This window comes from Bombus fervidus, chromosome 2, assembly GCF_041682495.2.
Source record: "Bombus fervidus isolate BK054 chromosome 2, iyBomFerv1, whole genome shotgun sequence".
NCBI classification, from domain to species: Eukaryota; Metazoa; Arthropoda; class Insecta; order Hymenoptera; family Apidae; genus Bombus; species Bombus fervidus.
The window spans coordinates 16116257-16134393 of record NC_091518.1 but is presented as its reverse complement, the minus strand read 5'-3'; the positions used below and the strand labels follow the sequence as shown (position 1 = coordinate 16134393).

The 18137-nt window shown below is 26.5% G+C and overlaps 4 protein-coding genes across 4 annotated transcripts; 2 read left to right on the top strand and 2 right to left on the bottom strand.

The window, feature by feature from the left end:
* Nucleotides 1-3128: 3128 nt before the first annotated feature.
* On the bottom strand, nt 3129-6348 carry Not10 (CCR4-NOT transcription complex subunit 10). Its single transcript, XM_072019788.1, has 10 exons — nt 5634-6348; nt 5228-5550; nt 5050-5156; nt 4808-4959; nt 4523-4722; nt 4150-4441; nt 3720-4067; nt 3506-3615; nt 3321-3399; nt 3129-3251 (listed from the first exon to the last, which is right to left on the bottom strand). The coding sequence occupies exons 1-10, from the start codon at nt 6040-6042 to the stop codon at nt 3196-3198; spliced, it is 2076 nt and encodes a 691-aa protein (XP_071875889.1). The 5' UTR covers nt 6043-6348; the 3' UTR covers nt 3129-3195.
* Nucleotides 6349-7129: 781 nt separating this feature from the next.
* LOC139995866 (uncharacterized) lies at nt 7130-10445 on the top strand. The gene is made up of 5 exons (XM_072019774.1): nt 7130-7307; nt 7418-7564; nt 7707-8832; nt 8899-9464; nt 9556-10445. Exons 2-5 carry the CDS (start codon nt 7505-7507, stop codon nt 10159-10161), a joined length of 2358 nt encoding a protein of 785 aa, XP_071875875.1. The 5' UTR covers nt 7130-7307; nt 7418-7504; the 3' UTR covers nt 10162-10445.
* A 929-nt stretch (nt 10446-11374) lies between these two features.
* Nucleotides 11375-13913, bottom strand: LOC139995923 (peptidyl-prolyl cis-trans isomerase FKBP8). Its single transcript, XM_072019870.1, has 5 exons — nt 13761-13913; nt 13043-13351; nt 12627-12826; nt 12255-12556; nt 11375-12176 (listed from the first exon to the last, which is right to left on the bottom strand). Exons 1-5 carry the CDS (start codon nt 13788-13790, stop codon nt 11869-11871), a joined length of 1149 nt encoding a protein of 382 aa, XP_071875971.1. The 5' UTR covers nt 13791-13913; the 3' UTR covers nt 11375-11868.
* Nucleotides 13914-14784: 871 nt separating this feature from the next.
* Ppib (peptidylprolyl isomerase B (cyclophilin B)) lies at nt 14785-16627 on the top strand. Its single transcript, XM_072019894.1, has 4 exons — nt 14785-14946; nt 15332-15539; nt 15735-15919; nt 15993-16627. The coding sequence occupies exons 1-4, from the start codon at nt 14854-14856 to the stop codon at nt 16125-16127; spliced, it is 621 nt and encodes a 206-aa protein (XP_071875995.1). The 5' UTR covers nt 14785-14853; the 3' UTR covers nt 16128-16627.
* Nucleotides 16628-18137: the final 1510 nt, after the last annotated feature.

Below are 18137 nucleotides of genomic sequence, written 5' to 3'. Positions count from 1 at the left end.
TAGTATTTAATAATATGTTTAAAAAGAATTGAGGCATTTTGTGAAATTTTGAATAAACGTTTAGTTAAATAAAATTAGACAATAAAAGAGACAATAAATTGCTTCGCGAACTAGACGTATCGTTCGACGTATATGGTATACATACAATGTAATCGAATAAATAAAATCCAATGAAAGATGAAAAGATAGAGGTGGAAGCCAGATAAAAAATTAAACCAAGTTTCTATTAGATTTTATACCTTCTTCAAACATCCAATATTCTACCATTAGTTCTGTCCAAGATACTTGACTATTTGAATTACAAACAAATTAGAATGCTTAAAGCAATAAAATAATTGTACATTTAAGAAGTATAAGTTTGGTAAATATCAAGATAATACCTAGAATTTGCTATCTTCTTAGAAACACCTCATTTTTATTGACCGATTACTCAATACCTCGGCTTGCTTTTACGTGCTATCTTTCTTTACCAGCCTGCGATATATAAAAGATATATTTTAAAGATCAAGTCAAGCAAAAAATGTAATAGGATATCGTGCGTCTTCGTCGTTCTTAGCCTTTAAGGTATTATAAGAATGTTCATGAAAATTTCAGTATAGATAGCCTTATTCACGTGATCCCCATTTTCCTTTTATCAATGCGCTTGCTGTTATTCATTACTACTAAGAAATCACGTTGATTAAAATAATCCCGATAACTGATACAACTTTCTTATTCTCAGTATACATCTTATTACGGTAATTCATAAGTTACGCAATCAAGTATCTAAATAATTACAGAATTAATGCTAAAAATATTGAATCGTTATATTATTAATTTGGTAGATCTATTTTTCACCAACGTTTCGTGCAGTTAAACGTCATAGCAAGCGAGTCGTTCATTTCGTAACTTGAGATCTAAATTAAGATACAAAGTAAACGAATCTTAATCAATCTGTGTCATCAACTTATTTTTACACGTTCTTAGTCAAAAAGGGACGATCATCTGTTAAACCATCGTTATTTGTCTAAATAAAGAACGTTAACTTTTGTTAACTTGTAAACTTAGGTATTAGCTCGCAGAATAGTACAGATAGATGCAAAATAATTATATACCTATTAATATGATTTATGATTATAATTTTAAGAACTTTGCTTTACCACTAATTAAGGACATGATGATTTTTTTACAATTAAAAAAATGTTTATTACGTTAATTAAAGTACTAAGCAAAAACTAAGCGATCTTTAGAAATATTGTCATTGCACGGTTAGAGGATTTACTTGTATTGTTTACTTTTATTTACTTGTATTTACTCGTAACAAGTATTAACGGAGATAGAAAAATCTGAAAAACCGCAGAAGTCGGCAGGGTACCCTACAGTTCTCCAATGTTCGCGACGATTTCCCGGCGCAGAGGGCGGCGATTCCCTGAGGCGATTCTTGGTGTTCGTCGTCTTGTTCTGTTCACTGGAGACGGGAGCAGAACTCGAACTGGGTCAGGGCAGCGCGCCAAATGGTTGGATCAATTTTATTTTAAATTTATCAAGTCCGCTTCGACTCCATGGACACGCGTGATCAGTTCAGATTTCCAGACTGTGCATACCGATTAAAATGGTATCTTGCTTGTGTAACGTGAAGAATAACCAACCACCGAATCGTTTGCTAGTTCAATCGATTCTTAGTCTTTTCTTTTTTAATCAAAACCTTATTATTTCCTACCTATGTTTCACGATATTTCGCAAAAATATATAATTATACTCTTTGTTTGAAAGTTAGAACTATCAATTTTGATAATTTTTGCTAATTTTATTTCTTAAAAGTTTGTTGGCTCATTTTTATACAATATAATTTTCTATTATATTTTTACAAATGAACGAGTCTTAATAACAATAAGTAATCGTATAAACGGAATGAGAAAAATATCAGCTCAATGTTACTTTAAACCGATTTACGAAAGGAAGTCGCGTAATATGTATATCGCACCTGCGACTAAGGACCTTCCGCTGTCCTTCTTCAATCGGAGAAGCATTGAAATTTCCAGATAAACCTTTAGTGTGATTGTTCTTCAATGCGATGCGATTGAATTGTTTATTCTTCTTTCATTGTTTAACTGTGATTACTCATGTTGGAGTTTCTTTGATTGAGGTCGTGTATGTATATCTTTTATCGTGATCATATATACATTCATATCTTTACAATTACTTTGATAATCAATTACTACAAAAATTGTTATGAAGATATTAATATGAACATATTATAATGATGAAATCATATTGTAAATAATAAATACTTATTTAGCTTAAAATTACTTATTTGACATATTTATTATTTACAATATGATTTTATAACGCGATATGAAATTATCATTAAGTATCAAAAATTCATGTTTAAATTCGTATTATTCACTTGCAAGATTATTTTTATGTTTATTACGTATATTCAATAGGAAAAAAAGAGATAAATCACGTGGAATAACAAACAGCGGAGAACCACTGGAACTATGTGAGTCAGACAGAGTAAGGTCCAGTATAAGGCCCTGGGGTGATTCGCCTAGACGGCCATGACCATATTACAGGCCAGAGGCCCCCAATACCATCCAGTAAACTTCCAATAACAATTGGCGAAATCATTACCGGCAATTCACTTCTCATGTTTATGGCGATAATACTGGAGTTCGTAGACAAATCTGTTCTGACAACTATGTCGAGGGGTTATCTTTATTCTTCATTGTATATTTGAATGTTATCTAGTGTATACCTTTATTATATTTATTATTTCTACTATAAAAATGATTCTAAATAAGTTTAAAATATAAACTTTATTACAGAATAATTTTAGAAAAATATTATGAAACGATGAATTTGTAAATTATATAAATATTAATTACATAAAATAATTGATATTTAAAAAGGGGATAAATTATATACTTTTTTGTATTAAGAAAATATTTTTAAAGTATTCTAATATATGTACACATTACTGTTTTCAATACAGTAAATTTTATTTTACAAACATCCTATCGTTTCTTTACCACACAAACTGTTCATTATACTTATGGAAATAAAGCTAATTCATATTTTACATATAAAGGGTACAAAAATTTTACAAATTTTATTAATTATTTACGACGTACTTGAGAAATTCGTGATTTTTCTAAGGTATACATTTATTTACAGCTATAGAAAGAAAACTTTACATAAATATAAAATTTACCGTCAACGATACTGTGGACAATGTTGTTTTATTATTGATCTTGAAATATCCGCATGACCTATTGCATAAAAAAATCGTTAATTATATTTTGCGTGATATTATTTATGACCAAAAATATTATTATTACCTAATTGCAATTCTATATATAAAGCTAGCATTATTACATGTATAGGAACATCACAGTCTGGGCCCTTTGACATCCAAACCTAAAACATTTATTAGAATCGATTAATAGGTATATATTATTAACGTAATTCATACATAAATTTGTAAGAAATCTACACACATAAATGGCATAAGTTTTTTAATTACCTGTTTTAAAGTTTCTCCAGACTTATCGAGTTCACCACGGATTGCGTAAGCTACGGCTAAGTTATAACGAAGTACAGCAATACCCGTAGGAACTGTCGTCGGATACCACACTATAAAATTAATAATTATTTCATGTAGTAACAGTTTATACATAAAATTATGATAATAACTAATAATTTCACAAAAGAATTAAATGATTTAAATAAATTCTCACTTTTTATTGGTTTTGAAATAACCTCATCTGATTTTTCTTTATCTTTATCTTGAGTTTCAGGAATAAGTACAGAAGTACTTAAATCTTGAATATTTTCCGGTTTCAGATATTCAATGGCTTCACTAATTTTGTCCATAAATATCAAACTTTCTGCTGCGTAAAGATTTCCTAACATTCTATATGCACCAGGTAATTTATTAGTATTTAGTAATGCTTTAGCATGTTCAAGTGCAATAACATAATCACCAAGACATAAGCATACATAAGCACTTGCAGCCAGAACGCTAATTTTTAAATTTAACGCTTCAACGGTAGTAGTTTGAGATATTAACGTTGAATGTTGAGCGCCTAAAATATTTTTAATACTAATATATATAACAATCAAACCTATGAATATTTACATTTTTAAATACATAGATTATTTAAATACCTAAATTATGACCGGCTGTTAATGATAAAGGTACTGTTTGTGGAGCAGCAATTGGTGTAATTGGTACATTAAGTTCATTGTTATTTGGTAATAAAAATAACGCATTCTTTAAACACAGAGAAGCGAATTCTAATGTTAATTGTGGTATAGCGGAAGGAAAACCTTCAGGATGATACTTTATATCTTTGGAAAGAGAAGAAGCTAAAATAATCTTTCTATAAATTCCAGTACCAACAACTTTTTGTACTAGATCTTTTCTTCGTTTTGGAATATTAAAATCAACTTCATTTGTCTGAAAAAATAATAAATAAAAATAGTATAATAGCAAAAGAAACGATGATCTAACAATCTAACATATAATATATATATTTACCGGTTTATGACAATAAATACAACACTCAGCAATTCTCAGCCATAATTTAGGATTATTTTGAAGCTTTTGTGCAGCTTCCATAAAACAATCGAAAGCAAGCGATGCATGTCCTGCATGTAAAAGTGATACACCAAGACTATACATTAATTCATAATGTTTATTTCCACCAAGTGTACACAGTGGTCGTGAAGATAAAGGATCTATATAAAAACAACTTTCTAAAATTATTATTTCCAATATTTTTACATAAAAAGACTATAGAGTAAAAATTGTAATTATAATTACCACTATCTTTTACTTGTACGCTTTCTAGAGCACATTTATTTTCATGTAAAGCCTTTCGTAAGTAGAAACTTGCTAAATTTGGTTTACCCATAGCAAGATGTAAACATGCCATATTATTGTAATATAACACAGCAGAAGATTCTCCACAAGTCCTGAAAACCAAAAACATTAAAACAGTAAATGTATTATAACTACAAAAAAAATTTTTTCCATTGTGTAATATAGTAATACAATCATCATACTTAAAATCTAAATTCTCTGATGTTACAGAATTCAATAATTTAATAGCTTTCTTGTAATTGCCTCTTAAATACTCAAGATTAGCTTTTAAAAATACAGTTGATATATTCTGAAAGTAAAAGAAATTAAATACAAAATAAAACACAATACAATAATGTAATTTTTAAAAATATATCTTACTACAGGTGTACCCAGAGAAACTAATGTCTTCCATTCCCTTTTACATAATTTCAATTGATGCATCATAAGGTATATTCTAGCTTTACATTTTAATAATTTTAGTTTGAATGCATCTGTAACTATATCAACTTCTCTTTTTGGTTCCTTCTGTTCTTTTATGGATTTTATTATACCTTCTTTGTCAACAGATGAAATTTTAGAATTATCTGTGGATATAAGTTGACTTTCTATGTAATTAATTAGAGATAACGCTGCATCTGGTTGTTCCGTTACTATATGTAATTCTATTAAAAGAAGGCACACTTTATGTGCCAATGATTCCTCTAAAAAAAAAACAGTGCACATTTATAGAATTTGATATTATTAATTTAAAAGCTATCATGAAATTTGTTATCTTATTACTTACCCATAGGTTCTATGAAAGCAAATAATCTATTCATAATTTGAATTGCAGCATTATATTGTTTTGTGTGATATAATAAAACTGCTTGATTGTATCTCATAACACATTTCTCAATATCATCTATGGTTTCAGTGGAATCAATTGTAGACGTTTGCCCACATATTGCATTCAAACTTTTTCTTAATAATTCTGTTTTCTTTAAATCATTTTTGTAACATTCTACCACAACTTTATTATGCATTACTTTCAAGTCTTTGGGTCTTAAGGTTTCTAATTTGTTTAAATACGACAGACAGTTAGCATATGCTCCTTTTTGAAACTCGGATAGTGCATTTTGAGCCAGTTCACGTTCTTGTTCAGTTATAACTCCAGGACCAATATCTTTATTCTGTGCTTCAGATATTTCACCCATTTTTATTTATAGCACAGTAATATTTATATTATATCGTAAAATCCTATACACAAAATGTTTACACTTAGTGATTTAGATTAAATAATCTTTACATCTCCACATTTGACATTTATAAAGGTTAAAATTGTAGCAAAAGATTAAAAGATATTCTTATTCTCGAATAATATTTTAAAAATAAAAATTTTTGACTATCTGTGTATGTATAATGTTAAAACAGTCTTTAATAAAAAATAATTACTAATTTATTTTAAATAAATCTTTCTAACAACAACTTTTCATATTGACATTATTATTTTGCTGAAAGATGCCGCCACAAGTTAAAATCTCCTAGGACTTAAAACTAATTAGGTGAAATGTATTTAGCGGGAAATATAATATATATTATGATAAAATGATTATAAATATGTACTTTATCTTAAATAATTAAATCAAAACATTTAATAATAAAAAGATATAAAAATAACCAAATTATTAAATTGCTTTTATATTGGTTAATGTTTTAAATAAGCTTTTTGAGCATAAAAAGTTCTTTCTGCTTTTGAAAATGTCAATTGAAGCATATTTATTCTTGGAAAAATTTATTATTTGTTTTAATAATAGTAACGAAAATTAATCTTTGAGTAAACTTTAATTTATAATTTTTTTCTGAATTAAAAATTGTAGTAAATTTTTTAATATATTATTTCAAGTATTTCTATGTTTCTAATTATAATAATTAAACAACAATGCAATATATTTTTTAAATTAAATATGCTTTAATATCTAATAATAATACAATAAATTTATATATAATTATATACGTATGTATATTTATAAATTATACATATTTTTATTACATCTTTATACTATAAATAAAAAATATGTAAAAATTTCGAATTTTAGAAATTTAGAAATTTAAAATTTTATTTCAATTTATTTCTATAGTATTATCTTCCCTAGATTAGATATAAATGCTAATTATTCGTAGCTTTGAATTAAAATATAATACATATGTATACGAAATATAATAACGCTTATACATATACAAATAAGTATGTATATATTTTTAATACACGTATATCTCATTTAATTCTTAAAGGTATAACGATTGTGTTCTAAAAAATACCACAATTAACAGATTTGTATTTAAAGATCAATCAGAATAATAGTACAATAAAAATCGTTATGTCCGATGGACCATGATTGTCAATTTAAAAAACACAGTGCATATTAAAATACTATAAACAAAAAATGTATTTATATGTAATTATAAGTTATACAATAAGGTAAATAGATGTATTTAAACTAAAATTATTTTTTTCATTTATAATTTTTTTTAGGTTATATTTAAGTGCAATTATGTTATAAACATCATGGAATGTTTAATTAATTTTAGTTTTGGCTTAAAAATTATCCTATAGTTGTCAAATATACGAAATATCATATGCGGGGCTCATTATTATTGTTTAAAGTAATTTGAACAATGTCAGATATCAAATACCAACAATCAAAAATATTATCACAACATTCAGTTGAAGATCAGGTAAAATTTCTTAAGCAAACAATATTTTATTAGAAAATAGAAATATAATTTGTAATCAGTAAATTTATTAAATAATTTTATTAAGGAAGGAATAATTAATAATGAATATAAATATAATAGATTAAACATTTTTTTTTATTAGGATAATTCAATACTACAGGTAGTACAAAAATCGCCTTCAGAAATTAATGAAGTTAATGTCGTTGATTATTTACAAGACTGTGTAAATAAAATTTTAACTAAAGATTCAGGAATACATTTATCTTCTACACCAATATGTAATTCAAACATTGAGTCACAATTGAAAAACAAAAATAATGATTATAAAAATAATATTGAATTTGATTTTATAAAAATTGAAAACATTTTTTTACAAAATATACCAAATTCTCAAAATGAATTGAGATTTAAATGCATAGAGCAAAATCATTTAAAAATGAAAAATGAATCTGCAGAATCTATAACTCATTTAGATGAAAAGAGTACTAATAGTATTAAATTAATAAAAATGAATAATGCAATTGGTACAGAAGATGTAAAAAGTAACAATATCCCTATTAAAGTAAAAAAGGCTTTTGTACTTGAGAAAAATATTTTTACTCAAGTTAAAGATAAATCGTATAATTTAGAAGTTAAGACTGAAAATTTGAATGATGAAAATAATGATCCTGAAACTAAATTTATAACATCAAATAATCAGAGTAAAATTAAAATCAATAATCTAGTTATGTTAAATAAACAAGTTAAAACATGTAGTCAATGTTCAATGACATTTAGATACAAAAGACATTTAGATCGGCATCTGGAAGGTCATCAAAAAAATAATTGTTCTCACTGCAGTGCAAAATTTGCCAGACGTAAACACCTTGATATACACTTATTTCGTTCACATGGTGAAAGAGTAACAAAATACCCACATTCTTGTGATGTATGTTCCCGTAGTTTTCCTAAACGTATTTTATTAAATCGTCATCGTGCAAAACACAACTATGAAAATGGTAAAGTTTGTTCAGATTGTGGAGAAATGTTGAAAGCAGAAGAAGATGATAAGGAACACAAAGAAAATCATTGCACACGAAAACAATTTAAATGTAAAAGATGTTTACAAACATTTAGTATTGAACAGACATATATAGCTCATATCCAAAATCATGATAATCATAAATGTCCAAAATGTGATGTCACTTTTGCCTCCAAAAAGAAGGTGCATGAACATTATAAAATGGTGCATTGTTCAAAATTGAATCATAATAAAATATCAAATAATGGTAAGTTTTTAAAAATAGAATAGGAAAATATATATTCATAATTTATAAAAACTGACTATTTTATAGGTATTTACTTTTGTACTGACTGCAGGCATACTTTTTTAAAAAAGGATGATTATTCTCGTCATTTAGATTCTACATTACATCTTAATAAAGTAAACAGGGAAATATTCCAAAGAGACATTTTTACATGCCTAATTTGTTCTAAGAAATTAATTTCACAAAGAGCTCTCGATCAACATGTTAGACGTATACATAAAGAAGAAAAAAGATTTACATGCAATATATATGGTTGTACATTTCAGTGTGCAAGAAAATCAGACTTGGATAGACATAGACAATTACATGTAGAACAAAGAAATGTTGTATGTGAACAATGTGGTAAAACTTTTACTAGTGTTAGTATTCTTAATGATCATGTTCTCTATATACACAATAAGGAAAGACAATTTATATGTGAGGAATGTGGTAAAGCATTTAAACGAAATAGTTTATTAAAAAGACATAAATTATCTCATCAACAATATCGGCCATTTGCTTGTATGCAATGCAGTACTGCTTTCAAGAGATCCCATCATCTTTCTCGTCATATGGAAACTTGTCATAGAATAACACTTGAGAAGAAAAAGAAGGTGAATTTAACTCTATATTTATATTTTGCTTTTTAGTCATTTATATAATTTAACAAAGATGCACAATTAAAATATAATAAAAATTCAACAGATTGTAAAACTTATGAAAACAGAAGATGGTCATCTTGTTCCAGTACCAGAGAAACCAAAAAAACTTAAACCTAAAAAATTAAAAATGAAAGCAGGATCTAATAAAATCTTATCGTCAGATGACAAACCTGTTACTTTTCAAAACATGGATATTAATAACAAATATTCTGATTCATATTTGGAAGCACAAACATTGCTTAATTCTAATGACTTATGTGAAAATTCAGCATTGCCATTAGAACTTACAAATGTATTATCGAATACAGATTTTGCCCCTCAGGTTCTTTCATTAGTAGATATTAACGCAGAACAAATTGTGACTGTAGAAGTTACTACTCCAAAAACATTAATAATGAATGATCTTGTAGATCAATTTGAAATAAATTGTAATGAAATATTGAATCTAACAAATTATCAAGATTTAGAACTTCAGCATGGAATTTCAAATACAGATCAAAATTTGTATGATCATATAAATTATTCTGAATTATCGTTAGGAACTGTTGAAGGAACATCATTTTTTGTGGATTCGAATATTAACAAACTAGATACTTTACCAATAGAAAATTATTTGAATCAATCGTTTCCATCGTTTTTAAATTTTTAATCATATTACATAATATGTATTAATATAAAATATCTAGCTTATAAGCTAAAGAATTTTTTCTATATCTCTATCATTACTTGAATTTATAGATACAAAATTTTATTAACATGGATTATAAATATGTATTAAAAGTATGTAAAATTGCCTAAAATTATTTTAAGCATAATTAAGATGTTTAATAAGTGATCAACAAAAATGTGATATATTTTGTAATACTTAGATTTTATCAAAATTTATCATGCATTTAATAAGTATAGTAAGTAATAAGTATAAATAAAATTGTAATCTTTCTAGATCTTTTATTTATAGTTGTTTTTATTAATGTATATAATATAATATATAAATGCCATGAATATTTTATTCTTTTTGCTTAAAAATATACATTTTAATGAATATAACTAATGTTTGTTTTTATTATTTATTAGAGACATGGATAACTCATGCTATTTATCATGATGGGAAAATTATAAAACAGGGTATGCACAGTCTCATATACTCTTATCAAATTTGATTAATTTCAGATCAACTCACATGAGCTCATCCTAAAAACATTTTGTGACATGCCAAATCAGTTTTTTATAAGTATAAATCATTATTTCTCAAAGTATAACTTTAGATATATTTATTTTTCTCAATTTTATTAGTGCTACTTTACTTAATTAGTGCCATTCAATAATGTTTTGTTATATTTTGTATATCTGAGTTTTTTATTGCAACAGCAAGTTTCTAAAAGTAGAAAGTATTAACAAATTTTGTGACATTTCCATACATACTTGATTATTGCTCCATTTCACGTCATTTTAATTATTGGGTACACCAAATGGCATATAGAACCATTGTTCATAGTGAAGATTCTTTTATATGGACAACAGTTATCCATACCTAATTTACTATATTAATATAAGATAGTATATATGAAATCTAAATAATAATAGAAAAAATTGAAATAATAAAAATATATCATAAATACGTATTTAAGTGATATTTGAATATGCCTAAAAATATTAATGCAATTAAATTGTTATTAATATAAAACACAAGTGTAAAATATATTGTACATATTCATTTAACTCATATACACTTTCTCACATAAATGTTTGAATTTATATATCTTGAATATATCTATTTCTCACGTTATTTATATTCTTTTTAACACACCATCATTGTACATCATTTTAAAAATTCCTATAAAATAATAATAAGAAAAAGAATGCTATAGTATGTTTTACTTAATTATTGATATCAAGATAAATAAATAATTAATATGAATAAGATTATGAGAATCTTCCTCTTATTAATTACGTTCGTAAATGCAAAAAGTTCATGTTGATATATATGTTAACGAAGTCTACACATTTAGAATATGTATACAATTACTCACATACATATAGTCATTAACTTTTTTTTAGCACCCCGTATATTGTAAATATCCAGTTGAAAAGATTGACTATATTTTTGTATGCTAATTTTTGTTGCAAAATTTACAGACATAATATATAATACGAGATTTGAACAAAGTTTAAATAAAATTTTATTAATAGTATGACCTTTTCTTTTGATTTGTTCGTATATTATTAAAATTATCAAATTTTTACTTGTTTTTATACTTATATCTTTTAGTTTGAAGTCTATGATACTTAATTATATATACTTATACTTATTTAGTTTAGACGATGTGTTTCATTTAAATTTTTTCCTAAATTTTTTTCACGAAACAAATCTATATAAAAATACGCTTAAAATTGCTGCAGTTGCTCCACCAATTAAACTCCATGTAAGCTTTGATGAATTTTTACTTTTTTGTTCTTTTGTATTTTTTTGAGAATTATTGTCATTTTTATGCGCTCCTAACATTTTACGATACAGATTTTTTTCATGCTGAGCGTCCTTAGCATTCTTCTCTTTTAAAATGGCTAATTCCGACTGAATAGCCTTTGTTTCTGGCTCCAATTTTGCTGCTTGAAGCAATGTTTGATATGCTAATGCATGTTCTCCTTTATAATGCAAAATTTTTCCTAAAAAAAATGTAATATGCTTAATATACAAAATTTATTATTATGTGTATATATAAAATGGTACGTGTACAATATTACCTTTCCTAAAGAGTGCTTTCACGTTTTGAGGTTGGCAACTTAGAACACTTTCTACGCTTTTCAATGCTGCATCATAAGCCTGTGTTTTCATTTGTGCAGCTGCTAGGTTATTATATACTTTCATACGATCCTCCAGTAAAGCCTGTAATTCTGCATCAGTAGTAGTATCTTCCACTTCATTTTGGTAAGATGTACGACTTTCTGTTGGTAACAAAAATTCTAATGCTCTCCGATAACACTGAATCGCAAGTGTTGGTTCATTACGAGTAAACCACCAATTGCCCCGTTCCCGTTTTTTATTGCTTTAAAAGAAGTAAAGATATCCAATCAATTATAATACCAAATATCAACAGTCATATAAAAGATAATTACCCAATTTCTTTTCGCTGATTGACATTGAGTGTTTCTGTTTCTTCTTCTAATACACTGGACTTCAATTCAACTGTATATAAAATAGTGGCATTTGGTGGAATATTTGGTTCTTTTCCTAGAGAACCATAAGCAAACCTTGGATCAATCTCAATTTCAGCAACTTCATTTACATCCATTAATGCAATTGCTAAATCTAATCCCTACAATTGAACAATATAATAACAAATATTATTGATACTACTATATTAAATAAAATTTTTTTCATTGGAAAGTTAATAATAATTATGTTACTCATAATCTAATAAATTATAAGTAGTATTATAGCAAAATAATCAATATAACATTATATCTGAAATACAATTTAAAAGATACATTTATAAAACAGAGATTTAAAAAATAAAGATATCACTCAATACCTGAATCACTTCAACATCACCTAATTGAATTTCGAGGTCTTCATATTCTTCAACTGTCGTACCATCTTTTAATTTACCAGTAATTTTTAAGGTACAAATATCAGATCTATTTGGTCGTGTTCCATTTTTCCCACTTTTTATAACTTTCTTTCTAAGCTGTCCATTTCCTAAGATATCTATCCACTCTTCAGGTGGATGTTCATTTAAAGCTGCTTTTGTCATTGGTTCATTTGGGTTTATATCAAAGTTTAATCCTTCTTTAATGAAATCAGCTTGACTCGTCCCTGGTTGAATAGATTTATCTTCCATCTTCAAAATCCACAAAGTCCAACAAATTATTCACTTGTTATAGACATAAAAAATTAATGAGTTTTTAAAAGATTGTATTTGAAACAGTAAATCACTATAGCAATATTAAGAAATTAAAAATTCATTCTATTATAGATATAGAAATAAATTTCAATCTCAATAAAATGTTCATTAATTCTTAATTCGCAATACCAAATATGTCATATTCACTAGAAATAAGAACGTTATAAATTATAAGAAATGTTAAACGCATGTAAGAAATAAACAATATAAACAATCGAAAAATGCACACTCATTCGATGAAATGAAAGAATTTTAAGCAGAAATAATAACATTAACATTATTACTTCTTGTTATGCGATAACGTGATACGACTTTAAACTGACTTCTTATTTAAAAAGATACGTACCTTGTTATTTTCAAAGGTTTCAATAATCATTAGAAATGCTAAAAAATAATATTCAACTTGTGTTTGTTTGCAGAACACGCGATACTGATTAACTTCACTGATTACTTGAAATGAGCACTACTAGAATATCGAAAGTATTTAATCGATAATCGAACTTTTATCGACTTTCTTAAGCCAGTGATTACGTAAATATGTATGTGTATGTATCTTTGTGCTTATTAGAAGAAACAAACGTGATTTAATTGCTTAATTCAACTAGAATAAATTTATCAAGTAAATGTTTTTTCGCTTTATAATTAATTCTGATACATATGTAATAACCGAAAATGAAATTAATCCCTAATTTTGATTGGTAGTAAAACTGATTATCAAAATCATATAATGCTATTACCCTGTGTTTAACAATCTAAAATTCCCTGCAATTTTATCAAAACAGAAATAAATTTATATAACTGCTAAATCATAAAATCAGTCCCCCCCCCTCTCTCTCTCTCTCTCTCTCTCTCTCTCTTCCTTTTGTGTTTAGATACTATACATACATATGTATATACTATGTGTACATATATAAGCAACAGAATGAAATAGCGAAGTGTTGCATAAAATATGTTTGTAATACCAAAAATCATTTTGTATCATATCAATGCGTAAAACTTTCAATCTCCTATATATCTTTAGATTGAGATATCTATAGATTGTAGATTGTAAGTTTTAAAATCTTATTGGTAAATAATTTTTATTTTCAACTACATTGAACGAACATGTACTTTTATATAAGATATTCTATAATTATTGCACAAATATTGATAACAGTTCCTAAAATGAATACTAAAATCATATTATATCATATCATATCAATCTTTTTCAATCTTTTTATCAACTAATAATATATTTCCCAATTCTCAATTGTAATTTATGTTACATGCAAGGTGAATGGAACCAATCGAATGATCCCACATTTCTAACATATGCGCATGCGCATGGAATCCACGTTCGACTGTATATTGTATATGTACCACTCTGACAAAGTGTATAGTTGCTAAGAAGTCTTTATCCTGTTAATTCCCATTCAATTTTAAAATTCTTTTTATTAATAATGAAATCGCTTTTATTAGTGGGAGTCGTGTTAGCGACCTTTTGTTCAAGTAGTAACGCTGATGATAAAAAAGGCCCAAAAGTTACAGATAAGGTAAATAAATGAAATGTACTAATATAAAACATCAAACTTGTTAACAAAGAATTTGTTTTCGAACAAAGTAGATAAAAATAAAATTAAATAAACTAAATATGACTCACTGTTGAAAAATAGTCGCTTTTCTTATTTTCGAATTAAAAAGTATACCTTCGATTTATATATATCTTGATTTATTTTTTACATTCATATGTTAGAAAATTTTTTTAATTTATTTCGTAATTAGGATACATAATTTTAAATTCTTTATTTGTTTTTGTTTATGAAGTGTTTCTATATAAGTATGTGCTATATATATATATATAAACAATGATTTTTACAAGTCTATGAAATTTTAAGAAAATAATTAAATCTATAACTATACATACATATTTATACATAGGTATGGTTTGATATTAATATTGATGGTAAATATGAAGGAAGAATTGAAATTGGGCTGTTTGGAAAAACAGTTCCAAAGACTGTCCAGAACTTCATTGAATTAGCAAAAAAACCTCAAGGAGAAGGATATAAGGGTAGTAAATTTCATAGAGTCATTCGTGAATTTATGATTCAAGGAGGAGATTTTACCAAAGGAGATGGAACTGGAGGTTTGATATCATCATATTATTTATTACTAGTTTGAAAATTGATGTATTACATTTTATTTAGTATAAAATTAAGATTTAATAAATCCTTTAAATTTTATTAAATAAAATGACACATAGCTCAATGTTTTTATAGTATTTAAAATATTGGACAATTATTAATAATTACATTTAATTTTAATAAATTTCTTTTATTAGGTCGCAGTATTTATGGAGCTCGTTTTGAAGATGAAAACTTCAAATTGAAACATTATGGTGCTGGATGGTTGTCTATGGCAAATGCTGGAAAAGATACCAATGGATCACAGTTCTTTATTACTGTGAAACAAACTCCTTGGCTTGATGGTAGACATGTTGTATTTGGCAAAATAATTAAGGGAATGGTATGTCATTTTCTTTACATAATCTGTTGGATAAATAACTTATTAACTATCTATTATGAAAATAATTTTATAGGACGTAGTAAGAAAAATTGAAAATGTAAACACTGATACTCGAGATAGACCAACAAAAGATGTTGTAATTGCTGATTGTGGTGCAGAAGTAGTAGCAGAACCTTTCAGTGTATCAAAGGAAAGTGCTACTGATTAAACATATTTTTATTTTTATGATGATGGAAACTAACCATTTATGGCTCTTATGTATTAAAAGAACAAGCTTATTTAGTTTAATATGTTCATAATTTCATATACACTAAAAATTCATAAAATTTAATATTTACTAATTTTGTATAAAAATCATTTAGATATTGTTTACATAATTGCTCAAAAAATTATTCACAAACCTTATTGTAATATACTTATCTAAAATACATTTTAACAATTATGAACAATCATTAAAAAATACGTAAAATAAGAATTTGTTCTTAACAATTTTAATTATAGAACACTCAAAGTGAAATGCATATTTATAAGTAGAAATTTCTTAAACAAATAGAGTTGAAAAACCATAAAATCGTATGAAACCATCTTGTAATCCAGTATCTTATTCCAATTTTTATAAAACTATATACATACATATGCTAAAATGCGCAATAAATTTTATATACTTATAATCACATTTTTTCAAATAAATAAATATAACTAATTTAATGATGCATTTTATTTGTTTTCCTTTCATGCTTATTTTTATTCAATACAAATATAAGTAACATAGTACAATTGAATACAGCAAAATTATGTGAAATATAAATTTTATGTATTATAAATCTACATATATATGCATAGATATACTTTTTTAATTCAATGCAGTAAATATATATGTAGTACGATATAGTACAAACAGGTATGAACAATATTAAGCCTTTCACTTCAAAGTTCATGACATTCTCATAAGTAAGAATTCTTCATTTATTCTTTATAAAATACATACTGACTACCTAAATGAAAGTTAGTTAAATAATTTCTAAAGAAACTTTATTATATGTACCTATATGTACATATGTTAATCATGCAATTATATATGTTAATTAATTTTTTTAACATAATGCTATTGTATATAAAATATTAAAAAATTTGTACAATTTTAGATATAAAAAATTTATATTTAGTAGTTAAATAAATTATATCAAAAAATACTAATTTATTTATATATATGTCAATGATGTCAATAATTTGCATTGAAATATATATAAGTATGTGTATGTAACGTCATAGCCTTGCGGTTTCCCATAGCGTACGGGGAGCCATACATTTATGAACTTTAATGTATTAACGCAGCCTTGAGGTCCGCGTAGCACGGTAACTGATAGTTCGAAGTCCACCTTAAACTATAGGTGCTACATGCCCTTCAACGGTACCAAAAATCATTCTTGCTTACTCTCCGAGTCGTACCTAAACCAATTAAAACACTAGTGTTTGATACTGAAAAACAAATGCCTTGGAGCACTAGAGCCCATGTAAGCAAATACCACAATGATACATGTGTAACGTATAACCTAAAGTAATCGCTAATGACTTCATAGTTCATACGATTTTAGATAAATAACAAACGGTCATGACCGTGTACACACTTTTGTTTTCTTTCCACTCATCTTTCGTTTCTATTGGAATGTGTGGCGGCCTAGTGACAACTTTTATCACTCGTCGTGGAGCAGCGTAGTGGTCACTAAACATACCGAGGAATTTTGTGGTAGTGCTATACGGCCAATAAGTGAACTAATATACATAAAATGATGACATTCTACAGAAATTGGGTGATTTGCTGGACACATGGTCATATAAATATATCTGAGCACTCCTTACTGAAAACATTAATGAAACTTTCTGTCTTTTGAATTGAATCGAAAAAGACTGAGATGAGGGGTAAGGTAAGGTCTCGTTCTGCGTATGCACGACGCTGGTAACATGTATATTTTGATAGTTTATTCGTTTTCCCGGGTATTTACAGTTCTCATAATATATTGCACACTTCCCCCAATGGTGGCGTTTCAGAAGAGATTCTCTCCTATATTGCCTCCTTATAGGTACATACATATGTATATACATACTATGAATGTTCAACAAAAACACTATTCATCTCTATCTGTCTTGCAAGAAAGTGGACTTTGTTAATCTTTCACCTTAATTTTTAATGATTAGACACAACTCAATTTATGGACGG